This window comes from Pseudochaenichthys georgianus, chromosome 5 (assembly GCF_902827115.2).
Source record: "Pseudochaenichthys georgianus chromosome 5, fPseGeo1.2, whole genome shotgun sequence".
In the NCBI taxonomy this organism is placed as follows: Eukaryota; Metazoa; Chordata; class Actinopteri; order Perciformes; family Channichthyidae; genus Pseudochaenichthys; species Pseudochaenichthys georgianus.
Window position 1 is genome coordinate 12,687,129 of NC_047507.1, and position 12,447 is coordinate 12,699,575.

General features: G+C 39.9%; 1 protein-coding gene across 1 annotated transcript; it reads right to left on the reverse strand.

The window, feature by feature from the left end:
• Nucleotides 1-4,042, reverse strand: LOC117447381 (intermediate filament protein ON3-like). Its single transcript, XM_034084088.1, has 9 exons — nt 3,533-4,042; nt 2,122-2,330; nt 1,979-2,039; nt 1,782-1,877; nt 1,517-1,681; nt 1,285-1,410; nt 950-1,170; nt 806-861; nt 1-689 (listed from the first exon to the last, which is right to left on the reverse strand). The coding sequence occupies exons 1-9, from the start codon at nt 3,971-3,973 to the stop codon at nt 484-486; spliced, it is 1,581 nt and encodes a 526-aa protein (XP_033939979.1). The 5' UTR covers nt 3,974-4,042; the 3' UTR covers nt 1-483.
• Nucleotides 4,043-12,447: the final 8,405 nt, after the last annotated feature.

The following is a 12,447-nucleotide window of genomic DNA, read 5'->3' on the forward strand; positions in this document are numbered from 1 at the left end:
TCATTTCAGTTCTCAGTTTTATTTGATTCACATTCATTTGATGTAATTTGCAGCAATGTTCATTAGTCAAAGTCCGTAGGAAGGCTTATACAAACACATTTAGTTTCAACCTAATATTTTCTTGAAGGAAAATAAGTCCAAACCTATACATGAAACTATTTGATAGATCTGTAAACACAACAGTACATCAGTACACTAGAGTAAAACAAAAGTGCTTAAGTTGACAAAATTGATGACAATCAAAAGGTTCCTTGCTTAGTTTTCACACTCCATCCCCTCAAGTTTTTTTCTTATGTGTTGGTTGTCAGTGCAGAAACAACTGACCTGGCCTAGCTGTGCTTAAAGACAATACAAAAAGCACAGACAACAGTTGAAAAAATGCCAGTGGAACATGCCTAACAACATTGCATAGCACCATGAATGGGTACGGAATTAAATCAAATTCATGAGTTTCTGAAGGGAAAAAGGGACAGCTTTCCTTTTTTAATATGCTCTTCTGGTACTGGATGTACTGGACTTTGTGATAGTTTTGGTACTGCCGCCACCGTAGCTGCTTCCGTAGCCGCCACCTGCGCTGCTTCCGTAGCCGCCACCTGCGCTGCTTCCGTAGCCGCCACCTGCGCTGCTTACGAAGCCGCCACCTGCGCTGCTTACGAAGCCGCCTCCATAACCTGAGTTGGCACTGGACACTGTGGAGCAGATGAAAAAAAAGATGTATGTGTTATAGTTTTTTAATCAATATAGCACTGTGGTCTGTTGGTTTAAATACCCCTTATGATCATGATGTATAAAGTATTGAACTTACCACCACCAGAGGACTGCTGCACATGGATGGTTGCAGTTGAGCCTCCGCTGGTAAGTCTAATGTTGGAATAATGCAGAGTTAGTCCTTAATTTAAAGTTAAAGCTAATGGTGAAGCATAAAAGCATTTCTTATAGTTTATCGCACCTGTCCTCTTCTCCTTCAAGCAGTTTCCTGTAGGTGGCGATTTCGATGTCCAGGGCCAGCTTGACGTTCATCAGCTCCTGGTATTCGCGCACCTGGCGGGCCATGTCCTGCTTGGCTCTCTGCAGAGCATCCTCCAGGTCTCTGATGCGGAGCTTGGCATCTTTCACTGCCAGCTCACCACGCTCCTCTGCCTCTGCGATCTGAGCCTCAAGGCCGGACCTCTGTGGAAAATAATGTCACTGATTATTTAGTATCTGCAAGTCCCTTAAATTAATGTAGTGCAAATTAACATGTAAATATGAATGATGAATCAATAAGAAGGTTTGGAAATATACCTGTCCCTTGACAGACTCAATCTCATTCTGAAGACGGGAGATCATGCGGTTCAGCTCAGAAATCTCTGACTTTGTTGTGCGCACGTCGTCACCATGCTGTCCGGCAGAGGTCTGCATCTCCTCATACTGAAAAAATACAAGACGGGTGTGTCAAGAGAGGGATCTAAAGCGATGACGAGGTGTTGAAAGTAATTGTAGCAACAAGATGAACTTAGCCTTGTTTTTCATTCACCTTCTGTTTGTACCAGCCCTCTGCTTCTGCTCTGCTGCGGTTGGCAATGTCCTCATACTGAGCACGCACTTCAGCCACAATGGAGTCCATGTCCAGGTTACGGCTGTTGTCCATCTCCACGATAACGGAGGTGTCCTTGATCTGGCTCTGCAGCTCATGAAGCTCCTACAGAACCAATGGTTGTTGCACAATAATTAGCTATTTTTTAAAAAAATTATTGAGACTAATAATTACAGTATTGTAAAGAGATATTATAAATACATACAGCCTCATAGACGGCTCTGAGGAAGTTGATCTCATCCTGAAGAGCATCAGCCTTGGCTTCCAGCTCCACCTTGTTCATGTAGGCACCATCAACATCCTAAAACAAGATAATGTAGGAACAGAAAGTGTTATACTTTGCTACTTTGTTGTTAACCCCAGGAGTTCAGAAGAATTAATGTATATTTGATGTATATGCACCTTCTTCAAGAGCACAAACTCGTTTTCTGCAGCTGCACGTTTGTTGATTTCATCTTCATACCTGTTGGATGGCAACATTTTAGTACATCCGTTCCATTTTCACAATCTGCAAAAGTAAGTGACCATGTCATACAAGCACTCACTTATTCTTGAAGTCCTCAACCAGACCCTGCATGTTCCTCAGCTCTCCCTCCAGCTTGATCTTCTCATTGCCCAGTCCGTCGTGCTGTCTGCGCAGGTTGGAAATGTAAGCCTCGAACATGCTATCGATGTTGGAGTGGGATGTGGTCTGGTCCTGCAGGAGGCTCCATTTGGTCTCCAGCATCTTGTTCTGCTGCTCCAGGAACCTGACCTGTGGAGACAAAAAAAGGGGATATTGTCAGATGTTGTTCATAAAGCATTTTCTATAAATGCGTTTCTAAATATGATCTGGTGATGAAACAAATAAAAATATCAATTGTAATAAGTGGGATTAGTGGAAAAAGGATGTTTGATTGTGGTATCAGATTCGAAGAGGCTTCACCTTTATTATACATGATTAGGTAGATAGCTGCATATCAGAATTGCCACACCCTTGTCGCAACAATTGTAGAAGACATGTCAAGATTGCATATCTTTACATGAAGCAAATTGAAACCTAAAAGATGTTAAAGCGGTCTGTTGTGTCTTTTAATGCGCATTGAACAGACATCTTGAATGATTCCTTCATAAAACAAAAAGGTATAATACATCCTATCCACACATTTCCTGTGTATGTGGCTTTAAGAGTTTCACCTATTGTATATTTCCCTATGAGTCATCCTGCATACTCAGATGAGCTTTGAAGGCCACACAGTCAATAGGGCCATACAAGGTGTGGCAGATAAGGAAGACAAAGCAGTGGAGTATTATGGGATGAGCGCTCTTGAGTCCACTTTTCTTTTGTGTTAAGAGTCTCACTCTTCAAGGAAAATCCTCATAAAGCTTGCATGTAAATATTAACACAGACTTGAGATAGTATCATAAAAGTGAAAGTTGATTCATTGCCCTGCTCTTTGCATTCTTGTTGCCCATAACAACCAGGTAAGAGGTGCGATGTGCAAATAACAGACTTTAGACTATGAACAGCATGGTTCAGATGGATGCATATTTTCTCTACTCCAAGGTAGGTCACTGCAATATAATCCCCACCCATGTTTAGATAGTGGGCAGAGACTTTAGGTGGATTATGAATGTCGTTACCAGTGTGAGATGTGGTCACAATCAGATGCATACTTTGAGAGTTTTACAGCATTTCTAATCCCAGAAGGTGTAACTAATTAACTGATACAATACAGAGAGAAGACAGCTGTCTTACTTTGTCAGCTTTGAATTTGGCAGATTGCCTTTACTATACTTAACAGGATAGTTTTCACTTTCTAGTTTTTTCTTTTCAATGAGATCAAAGAAGCAAACAAATTGCACTTTTCAAAGCTGCTAGAAGTTAATATAGCAAACTGCTCATTGGTAATGGACACTGAAGCCTAGAGTACATTTTACATAAGACAGTCACATGCAGAGAGCAGAGGAACAAACCTTGTCGATGAAGGAGGCGAAGCGGTTGTTGAGGGTCTTGATCTGCTCCTTCTCATGGGTGCGGACGGTCTGGATGTTGGGGTCAATTGAAAGGTTCAGGGGGGTCAGCAGGCTCTGGTTGACTGTGACGGCTGTGATCGGTGCGCAGATGAGGCCTCCTGCTTGGCTGGCACGAAGGCCACCATAACCGACAGCACTTGCTGAACTGAAACCTCCACCATAACCGCCAGCATTAGCTGAACCAAAACCTCCACCATAACCACCAGCATTAGCTGAACCGAAACCTCCACCATAACCTGAGCCAGCTCCAGCTGCTCCAGCACTAAAACCTGCACTTGAACCAAAACTGGATCTTTGTACAGAGTAGGAGGATGGCACATTGGACCTCCTCATGCTGGCACCAGAGCCGGAGACTGAGTATGACTTCCTGGAAGACATCATGTTTGCAGTGGTGGAGGTTGGTTACTCTGACAAGAGGAGAACAGATGATGAGCAGTCTTCAAAAGGAGAGCAAAGTTCCTCTGAGTGTCTGACTGTGAGCTCTGCCGGCTTTTATGTCCATGCTCTGAGAGGGGGAGGATCCTTTCGGCCGCTCTAACATGGACTCTCACTTTTGCTGTCCAACCTCCCCTCCGACACAGCCTACACGCCAATCCTGTAAAACAGGTAGGGAGGAATTTTAGAAAGATAAGGCGTGACACACCCTGCCCTGGGACAGGCTGAAAGCGAAGAGTGCGAAGTGAAGTGAATGTTATTGAGTAAGGAAAAAGAGCCTCTTTGAGTGTGTATCCCCTGTAGCCTGCTTAGTAGTCACAAGACAGAGATATTATTACTGGGGGATTCTAGGAAGAGTTTGTGGGTGATGAAGGGTGATATGGTATTAAAAAAAAGTATATTACTAATATTTAAGAATACAAATATATTACTTCTCAAGCCATCATAAGTACATTATAATAACCAAATGAATGCCTTCAAATTGTTTCCTAGTGGATTTGTAAAATAAAGATACAACATACTGCATGATTAATATTAAGAAGTGTTTCAAACGTATTTCACCTTTGGGATGATTACATTTTCACATAAGTCATTCTCTGTCAGTTTAAGTTCTGGATGGAAAAAATAATCCTTGAAAAAGGAAAGATGGGGATCTTATCTTGATCTATAAACCATGTACACACGTCACATTTTCATAATCAATGTTGAGTTAACGTTTTTACCACTGATCATACATTATTAAAACAGGCAGGGTACATTGCATATATTTTAAAAACATTCTCAAAGAAGTGCAAAATAATTCAAAAGTGTCACTGATGTAATATCTCACATCAGTAAAACATTTAATGGGTGTAGCTCACACATTTCAGTGTTAAGAAAACACTCTCCCTGCACTCCCACACGGTGGTTGTCACATGCTTACAGTAGTTTGTAACATTAGTTAAATGTAGCTGAACATTTAAAACATAGTATCTATTACTATTTTTGTCCTCAATACTGCCCATTTAAAGAGTTTTTGCTCAACCAATCTTTCACTTTCTTACATTGTACTCTTCCTTCCACTATATCTTAGAAGAATGCATTGTTCTGTTTACAACTACAGTACATTTCACTTTCAGTATTCATTATGAAATAACCTACCCAAAGTTTGCAACACCTAATTCACCTACAAATATCGAAATGTTTTGTACTTGTTAAGGCATGCACAAATATAATCTGGAGATATAATACTAAAAATAGGCTATCTCTTAAAAGCTATTCTGAATAAAGAGTCATTGTACTTGTAATTGCTATGTTTTACTGTGACTAATAACACTTGTGTAGTTTTATGTAAACACAGTTTTGAATCCACGTGGTATAGCTACTATTAGCCAAGTAATGATTTTTTGTCAAAGGGCCATTATAAAATTGTGTAAACATTTGAATGTTATAATTGATGCTACATTAAACCTCACTCTTACTTTTTTGTATATATGCAATGAAGCAAGTAGAACCTGTAGAATCTTTGCACCAAAAACAGAAACAAACTATTATCCCATATTTGTTATTTGTGGCCATAGAAGCAACTAATGCATTTTACAGATATTAATAGAGAATTTTTTTTTTTTAATGTCTATGCACTCCAGAAGAACAATTGTTTTGCCTCTTTACATTCAGATTGTAAACTTTCTTCTGGACATTGTAAGCCATATGCATTGATTAGTATTACTCTTGTCCACATGAGACAGTAAATAATGGATTAATGCAAACTAAGGGCTAAACTACAAGCATAAAGTATTATAAAATGTTGTCAAACCAAAGGGCGTATGCTCTGGTATGTCTCTCATCACATGCCAGAAAGTTACCACACAGTTTCCAGGCTTCAGGCTTACAGTGTAATGGGTTTTGTTTTGTCCCAGCAACCTTAGCAAAAAACAATCTTGCACATGAATTACTGATGTGCAAAACAAATGTACTAACTGTTTACTCCCACAACAAGCTTTCCCATACACAGGCATAACCTGGCCCGTTGGTGTCCTCTGCATCTTCGGTTTAGTGAGGCCTGCATTCTTTTTCATTCTTCCCCAACTTTTCACATGGACATGCCTTTCATTTCTACCATGGTGTGAAGAACTCGACTCAAAAGCTCGAATGTCTGCTGACACAGAGCTATTTTGAAAAAGAAAATGATGTGCTCATTTTGCCACTGACTAACTTACTTACTCACTTACTTACCCGAGAATTGTGTGACAGTTATTTCATCAATAACCACCCAGGCACGCACATGAAGACACCCTTACCTCTCACACTGCTTTCTCGTGCTGTGCCAGATGTTAACACTTACACTCAATGCACATATTTTAGTGCCAATAAATCACAACCACAGAATGACGAGGGGCATGCAGGGTGAGGCCCCGTCAGCCGGCCTAAACAGTCTCAGTATTGAGAAGTTCAATACACATGGATTAAGAGTGATTAGTTTTCACTGGAGCAGCACAGATGGAAATCCAGAGAAAATATAACCTGGAAAAAGGTCCAAACAGATCACAATTGTTTCTAGCTTTGTTTGTGCTTGTTTAAAAAGTAATCGGTCATTGCTGTTTTTATAAATTAGAACTCAAGCCTGGTCAAGTCTGAACAACCTAAAACTTGAAATACCTCCATCGCTAAGTTAAAAGATTATGTTGCCAGATAACAGTGTACATGTTTAAACAGAGGTTTATTTATCTTTGGTAGAAAAAAGCAAAATGTGTCAATGAATATCAGTAGGAAGGGCCGGCTGAGGGCAAGTTGAAGCAGTCTGTAACAATGCTGCGTCCATCTATTAATGTGTTTGCATTATTTCTTATGGGAATGTGAATTGTCTTAAAGCATTTGTCTAGCATGTACAAATCCTCCAAGAAAATAACTAATTTGCCACGTCAAGATTGTGTGCATTGTAATTTGTAACAGACGTATGCACAATACAAAAAGGCATATAAATATTCTGAAGTGTGTACAGATTTAAAAACAGACTCACACACACACACACACACACACACACACACACACACACACACACACACACACACACACACACACATATATATATATATATATATATATATATATAAATTCTAGTATTCAAGCCTTTGATTTCTCTGTGTAGTAAAAAAAAATAACAGTAGTTTCAGTAATTATTTTACTTAGAATAAAGTTGAGATGCCATTGCAGCTGGAAACCTAATATTACAGTTCAATTAATAAAGTCTGTGCCAAATGTGGCCAAATGAAACATGAATATTTAATTTGAATTATTTTCCAACTCCAATAAACAAACAAACCTAAGTTGCTTGGTGAAACCTACCTAGACTTTACTTGTACCTATGTGGAATATTTAAACTGGGTGTTGGCTCTAGGTTGTCCGAGGCGTAGTTTGGCTGGCCATGCTTCTTTATAATTAATATGTGAATGAGTAGCCATGCAGAAAACTGGATTTGATGATTCAGGGATGCAGCAAGGCATAGCATGCACTGTAAATGAAAGACATGTTTCACCTCTGAATGGATCAGGAATTGTTGTTGCAACACACAAGTAGTATGTGTTTTACGACAAGGGTGTAGTCTGTCATTTAAGGCAACACCTGACATCCTGTTCCTCTTATTGTTACAGCGCAGTAACACAAGTATGATTAACTTTAGGCTTTAAGAGTTAATAGACAAAGTCAACTCAGTTCAATCGTCAAATAGGTGGCATTTCAACGTAATTTGATGGGACATAATACAAATATACATTTGTGTTACATGAGGCTATAACTGCTACTGTTTGCAACTAAATGCCTTTTTAACACACACACATACCATGTATACATCACTTCAGGGAACATTACATTGACTTGCATGCATTTCCTGGAGACTTATCCTAAGCTTAACCATAACCAACACATGCCTAACCCTAACCATGAACCTTACCCTTACCCTAACCAAGTCTTCACCCTAAAATGAATGATTCCCCTCATGGGGACCTCCATTTTGTCCCCATAAGGGAGGCGAGTCCCCACACGTGACTGTGTAAACAGATTTAGGTCCCCACAAGTATAGTAATGCTAGGCCACACATCACACACATATATATCCTTCCACACCTGCTCATAGTACAGATGGTTGCCATCCACCTTTTTTGGCAGTACATATATTGCACTATTGCTAAGAATACAGTAAATTACAGGATGTCAAAATGGGCTCTCCAGTCAACGTCAAGAAGTCTGTTTTCAGTGAATGCAGTGCACTTGGTGAAGAACCTTAATTAATACAAACACAAACAGTTGGATATAGCTGTTTCCCAGCCCTCATAGCCAGTCTGTTTATAATTCTATGCTTTTTTTTTGCTACGCTTGAAACTTGTATCGCAGGCTCCTTTCTAGTTTTCCAAAGAATGTGTTGTTGGAAAAGTGGACAATACCACAGATTAGTTTGAAGGTCGCTAATTTCTGCACACACAAAGGGGTGAAGGTATTTACTGACTGAAAGGGAACTCCACATCCGACTAATGGACTTCTGTCTCTGACTTTAGTCACTGTGATGATAACTTTCTCTTGCTGTTTATACAGCTCTGGATGCTAAAACCTGTTGAACAGCTTTGGGGTCCTATGTCTCCTGGGTTTAATTGACTTTTCACTTTTGTTTGTTTAAATGCAGTTGTTTGGATACCATACTTAACTAAACATGTTAAGAGCCTCCTCTGTCCTCCACTTGTTAACTGTATTAATGGCACCTGTTTGAACTCATTATCAGTATAAAAGACACCTGTCCACAACCTCAAACAGTCACACTCCACTATGGCCAAGACCAAAGAGCTGTCAAAGGACACCAGAAACAAAATTGTAGACCTGCACCAGGCTGGGAAGACTGCATCTGCAATAGGTAAGCAGCTTGGTGTGAAGAAATCAACTGTGGGAGCAATTATTAGAATTATTAGACCCCCGTGGGGTCAAAATGATCATGTAACCCACATTAAAACATAGTCAGCATAAAGTCATTCAAAAGTGATTTCATTAAAGGACACACGTTTAAAATTGGTCAATGATAACATTGACCAATCCCTTTAAAAATATAATAAATAAAAGTAGTATGACAAATTACAAGGTACTGTTCTTTTAAGGGATCTCTGCTCACCACCAAGCACGCGGAGCATAGCAGGAGAAAAGAAAAAACGGAGCAGAGTAAATTATATTAAAAGTAGGGCTGTCAAACGATTAAAATTTGTAATCAGATTAATCACAGCTTAAAAATTAATTAATCATGATTAATCACCATTCGAACTATGTCCAAAATATGCCATTTATTTATGTATATTGTTGTGGGAATGGAAAGATAAATGAAAGCAGGCGGATATATCCATTTAACATACAGTATCTATGTTTATTATAAAAAATGTCTGCATGTCAAAATGAAAGACAACCCACACACCTATCAATCATCAAACCGTGGGGTCTTAATTCATTACGTGTTGATTTCTATCAACGGGGAGTACTTCAGGAAAGTCGACAGGGGGGGGGGGCGGCGGCGGCTAGTGGAGTACTTCGTGACCACAGAGTGTGAACGTTGTGATCAGCTGTTTTAGCTCAGTTCACCAGTGAAGGGGGGGGGAGTCTCCCTCCGCAGCCGGTTGGCATAGTTTTAGCACAGTTCCGTTGTACAGACCGACGTTAACAGCAGCCCTGTCTGTGCACACGGAGACCGACTCTGTCGTCCGGTGATCTAACCGCCTTCTGGAAAAGCTTCACAAGTACGTCGGTACGCAAATGCGCTTTGTGACACAAGTGACGGTACGCATTTCAGATTACGCACATAACCTGCGTACCAGTTATGTGCACCCTGTACCAGAGCCATACTATTACTATTATATGGCTCTGCCCTGTACTACAGCAAGAGTATTCTCCGTCGGGACTTCCTGCAACAACACCACGCCGTTATCAAAGATGTTCTATTGAGAAGACGATCACTACGTGACAAAAGTTTTCAAAACCGTGGCTACTGAAATCAATCTTACTGTGTCTGTGTACTGCTGTCTGTGCAATTTACTCCGCGCGAGTTGGCAGACTTTATTTTGCTTACTTTAACATCATTTTTCATGGTGGGGCTAAGCCATTTCTTGGTATGGGTGTAGCCTACCCCAGCCATACCCTGGCGCTGCCACTGGTGGCACGTATGGGGCGGGCCATTCTGCACATGCGTTAAATGCTTTAAATATTTTAACGCAATTAATTCAACAAATTAATTACCGCCGTTAACGCGATAATTTTGACAGCACTAATTAAAAGTGATTCAAAGTTGATTTAAAAAAGATAAAAATACCATCCACACGTTCGGGAAACCCAGTAGACGGTATATAACAATAACCAACGGTGTTTTGGTGAGTCAAACCTTTTCATAGAAAAGTTTTGTATGAGTGATTTAATGTTAGCTTCATTGTTAGCATTTCATGTTGTTGAACTGTAAGGGAAGCTATGAACATGGCTTGCAATGTCATGTATTTGTTATTTTGTTTGGCTGAAACTACGTGACTTTAATGTGTACAGTTGCAAGAAAAAGTATGTGAACCCTTTGGATTCTCCACACATAGCGTTGTGTGTTCCTTCCAAACAACTCAACTTTGGTTTCATCTGTCCACAGAATATGTTGCCAGTAGTGCTGTGGAACATCCAGGTGCTCTTTTGCAAACTTCAAACGTGCAGCAATGTTTTTTCTGGACAGCAGTGGCTTCCTCCGTGGTGTCCTCCCATGAACTCCATTCTTGTTCAGTGTTTTACGTATCGTAGATTCGTCAACAGAGATGTTAGCATGTGCCAGAGATTTCTTTAAGTCTCTAGCTGACACTCTAGGATTCTTCTTCACCTCACTGAGCATTCTGCGCTGTGCTCTTGCAGTCATCTTTACAGGACGGCCACTCCTAGGGAGAGTAGCAACAGTGCTGAACTTTCTCCATGTATAGACAATTTGTCTTACTGTGGACTGATGAACATCAAGGCTTTCAGAGATACTTTTGGAACCCTTTCCAGCTTTATGCAAGTCAACAATTCTTAATGGTATAGGTCTTCTGAGAGCTCTTTTGTGCGAGGCATGGTTCACATCTGGCAATGCTTCTTAAGAATAGCAAATTCAAAACTGGTGTGTATTTTTTATAGGGCAGGGCAGCTTCAACCAACACCTCCAATCTCGTCTCATTGATTGGACTCCAGGTTGGCTGACTCCTGACTCCAATTAGCTCTTGAAGAAGTCTTTAGCCTAGGGGTTCACATTTCCACCCTGCACTGTGAATGTTTACATGGTGTGTTCAATAAAAACATGAAAACATATTGTTTGTGTGGTATTAGTTTAAGCAGACTGTGTTTGTCTATTGTTGTGACTTAGATGAAGATCAGAACACATTTTATGACCAATGCAGAAATCCAGGTAATTCCAAAGGGTTCACATACTTTTTCTTGCAACTGTATTTTACAAGGGGAAATATGTGTTATTTTGTGTGAACAGGATAAATGACACGTGTAGAGGAGAGTAAAGCTGCCATTTTGAGCCCCATTATAAGCTGTATTGACAAAATAGCTAAGTTTGCAGTAGTTTTGAAAATGTAATTATATAATTTATATTGTTAGTTTATATTATATTTATATTCTTTCATGACCTGTCGTACAGGTCAGGTTTTTTGGACTGGATAAGAAAGTTGATCGCGAGTGAGAGGACAACACACACACGCGCTCTGATACAAGATGGCGAGCCAGACCCACTTGCTTTGATCTTCGCACCAGTGAGAGGACTTGCTGGTTTATCAAGAGACAATAGCTGAACTCACTGCCAGAGTGGTAGGAGTATTGAAGAAATGATAAGGTTGGAACTGGATTTAAGTTGTACCTGGATTTAACGAGACACTATATAGTACTCTAGGTTTTAATTTGTCATTTGATTTCATTGATGGTAGAATTGTGTTTTTTTCATTGAATTAGATATATTTTACCTGTGAAAAGGGAAAAGAAAAAGAGTTAACTCAGGATATTGAAGAGATTAAAATAGGAAAAATCTATAAATAATACTTAGTAGACCGGCTATTTTATTTTGTTCATCCTATATGGATACCATTTACTAAGTCACAGAAATCAGAAAACAAGGGAAAGGTGAAATACTTACCTCTGATTATACTGCAGAAAATATTCATTGTCTATGTTTAATGTTTTGTCTATTTGTCTATTTCGTCAGTAAATTGCCGGCTGTTCTATTCAAACCACCTGGTCTCTGGTCTAATTACTTACCTGTCTATCCACTCTAGTAGAACCCAGAATCCTTCTAGTCAGATAGCATAGCCCAAGATAAGAAGTGTTACAATCATAAGAACGGTGAGCAAAAATCCCAGAACCACACGGGGGGACCTAGTCAATGACCTGCAGAGAGCTGGGACCAAAGTAACAAAG